The 1997-nt window shown below is 39.3% G+C and overlaps 1 protein-coding gene across 1 annotated transcript; it reads right to left on the bottom strand.

Moving 5' to 3' along the window:
- Nucleotides 1-409: 409 nt before the first annotated feature.
- LOC145139496 (uncharacterized) lies at nucleotides 410-1003 on the bottom strand. Its single transcript, XM_079073299.1, has one exon. It carries the CDS (start codon nucleotides 1001-1003, stop codon nucleotides 410-412), a length of 594 nt encoding a protein of 197 aa, XP_078929425.1.
- Nucleotides 1004-1997: the final 994 nt, after the last annotated feature.

The following is a 1997-nucleotide window of genomic DNA, read 5'->3' as shown; positions in this document are numbered from 1 at the left end:
TCGAGACGATATCACCTATTCTTCATTTAAAAAACACAGTCTCGTGTAAAAATTCTCATCATTGTCGTCGCTTTCTGTAAAATTACTTTCTTGCAATTTTTGGATTCGGTCCGGACATTGAGATGCGAAGTGGCCCGATTTATTGCACCAATAACAAATAACTTTGGATCGGTCCTTCTTGGTTTTATTCTTGTTTGGGTCGGAATTCGAATTGGACTGGTCAGCATTAGGCTTGTGTGAATTAGACTTACCACCATGTAAGGTTCGATTCGTTTGTTTGGACCCGCTTGCCCCATTAAACCCTTTCATCGTCCCTTTTCCTTTCGTTCCACCCTGAGAACTAGATGACTTTCTTTACAAACAACACCTTTGATTGATCATTCTCATCAGCGTCCTCCTCCCTAATCCTCTATTCATATGCTTTTAACCTTCCAACGACATCCTTGAAGCCCATCGTCTTCAGATCCAAGACCTGCTCAAGGGAGGCGGCGATGTGTATGAACTTTGTTCTTGGTAGGGATTTTAGAAATTTCTTCACCATTTTTGATTCATCAATCGATTCCCACAGTGCTGCTCCCTTGGATGAGATTCCAGATAATTTCCAAGTAAACGTGTCGATTGACTCCGACTCAGATATCTTCAATCGATCAAATTCTGCCATAAGGGTTTGTAGTCTCTCTTCCTTGACCCGATCAGCCCCAACATGACGAGACTTAATCGTGTCCCAGAGAGCTATAGAGGATTCGACATCACCGATTTGCATTATAAGAGTTTCAGGAATTGCTTGATAAATCAACCCCATTGCCAAGTAATCCTTTTCTTCATTCTCCTCTATTCCTGGATCGATCACGGTCCATGCTTTGTGAATTCGTAAGATAACCTTCATTCTCAGTGCCCACACAGTGTAATTTGTCGAATTGAGCATGGGACATGCAACGATAGTCGATCCTACCTCCTTCACCTTCACCGGAGCAGCTCCTTCGTTTGCCCCTGCATCCGCCATGTTGACCGGCTTGTCAACATGTACGTATTAGGTCTTAACGCTTTCAACTCTCCGGCTCTGATACCAATTCAAGCTTAGAAAACGAGATTGCAAAAACAATATTTAACCAAACTACTCTTCGATTAATATGAAAATAACTCAAAACCTTGATTGATTACAATCTATCTCTCTTAATCCTAAACTTTATTATAGACATGTATATATAGAGCCTAACATACCAAGTTGTATATTTAGACTATGAAACTATGACCAACTTGCCATAAACTAAAATTGCTTGGCCTCCAAGTTCCTCACCGACTTAGGATTCCAACAATCATAAATTTCATCAAATACATGGTGGCCAAAGAGCTATCCCAACAAAGAACATCTCGGTCTGAATAGTCGAATCCTAGAAAAATTACGTATAAAACATTTTATTTGGCCAGAACCCTAAAAATGTCCATCACCGAATATGAGATTTTGAATAGTCGTACTGGCAGGGGTTAACAGTGGTCACTGGTGCGAGGGTGGTGGTGTGTGCGTTGGTAAAAACATAAAGGGAGTGACAGTTGAGAATGGTGGTAGGAGGCAGAAATGGTTTTCGGAGAATAAAATCAAATGCAGAGAAACATCATACCACCCATGTATTATGCTTATATAGAGATTCTAGAGATACACCACCAACTTTATACTAACAGATTTCTTCAAATAAGTTTAATAACCAATATGTTTAATCTACTAAATCATCAATATTAGCTACAAAATATACATGAGATCTGAAAATCGATCAAGCTTTAAGTTATATCAAGAAACTTCATATGCATCAGACTCATCTTTCACTTTTTTAGTTTCATTGAACTTCAAATCTTTAAACTTTTTCGTCAACGCACAAGGTGGACTAAGGCAGATGTATGGCAGTATGGGCCTCTCATAAGGGCCGAATACAATAAACATATACATGCTACAAACAAACGTGTACACTAACTACTGTTTTGATTCAAGCATGCATGCATGT

Source organism: Lactuca virosa, chromosome 9 (assembly GCF_052849685.1).
Source record: "Lactuca virosa cultivar CGN04683 chromosome 9, Lactuca_virosa_CGN04683_v6, whole genome shotgun sequence".
Lineage (NCBI taxonomy): Eukaryota > Viridiplantae > Streptophyta > Magnoliopsida > Asterales > Asteraceae > Lactuca > Lactuca virosa.
This window is presented reverse-complemented; position numbering and strand designations above follow the sequence as displayed.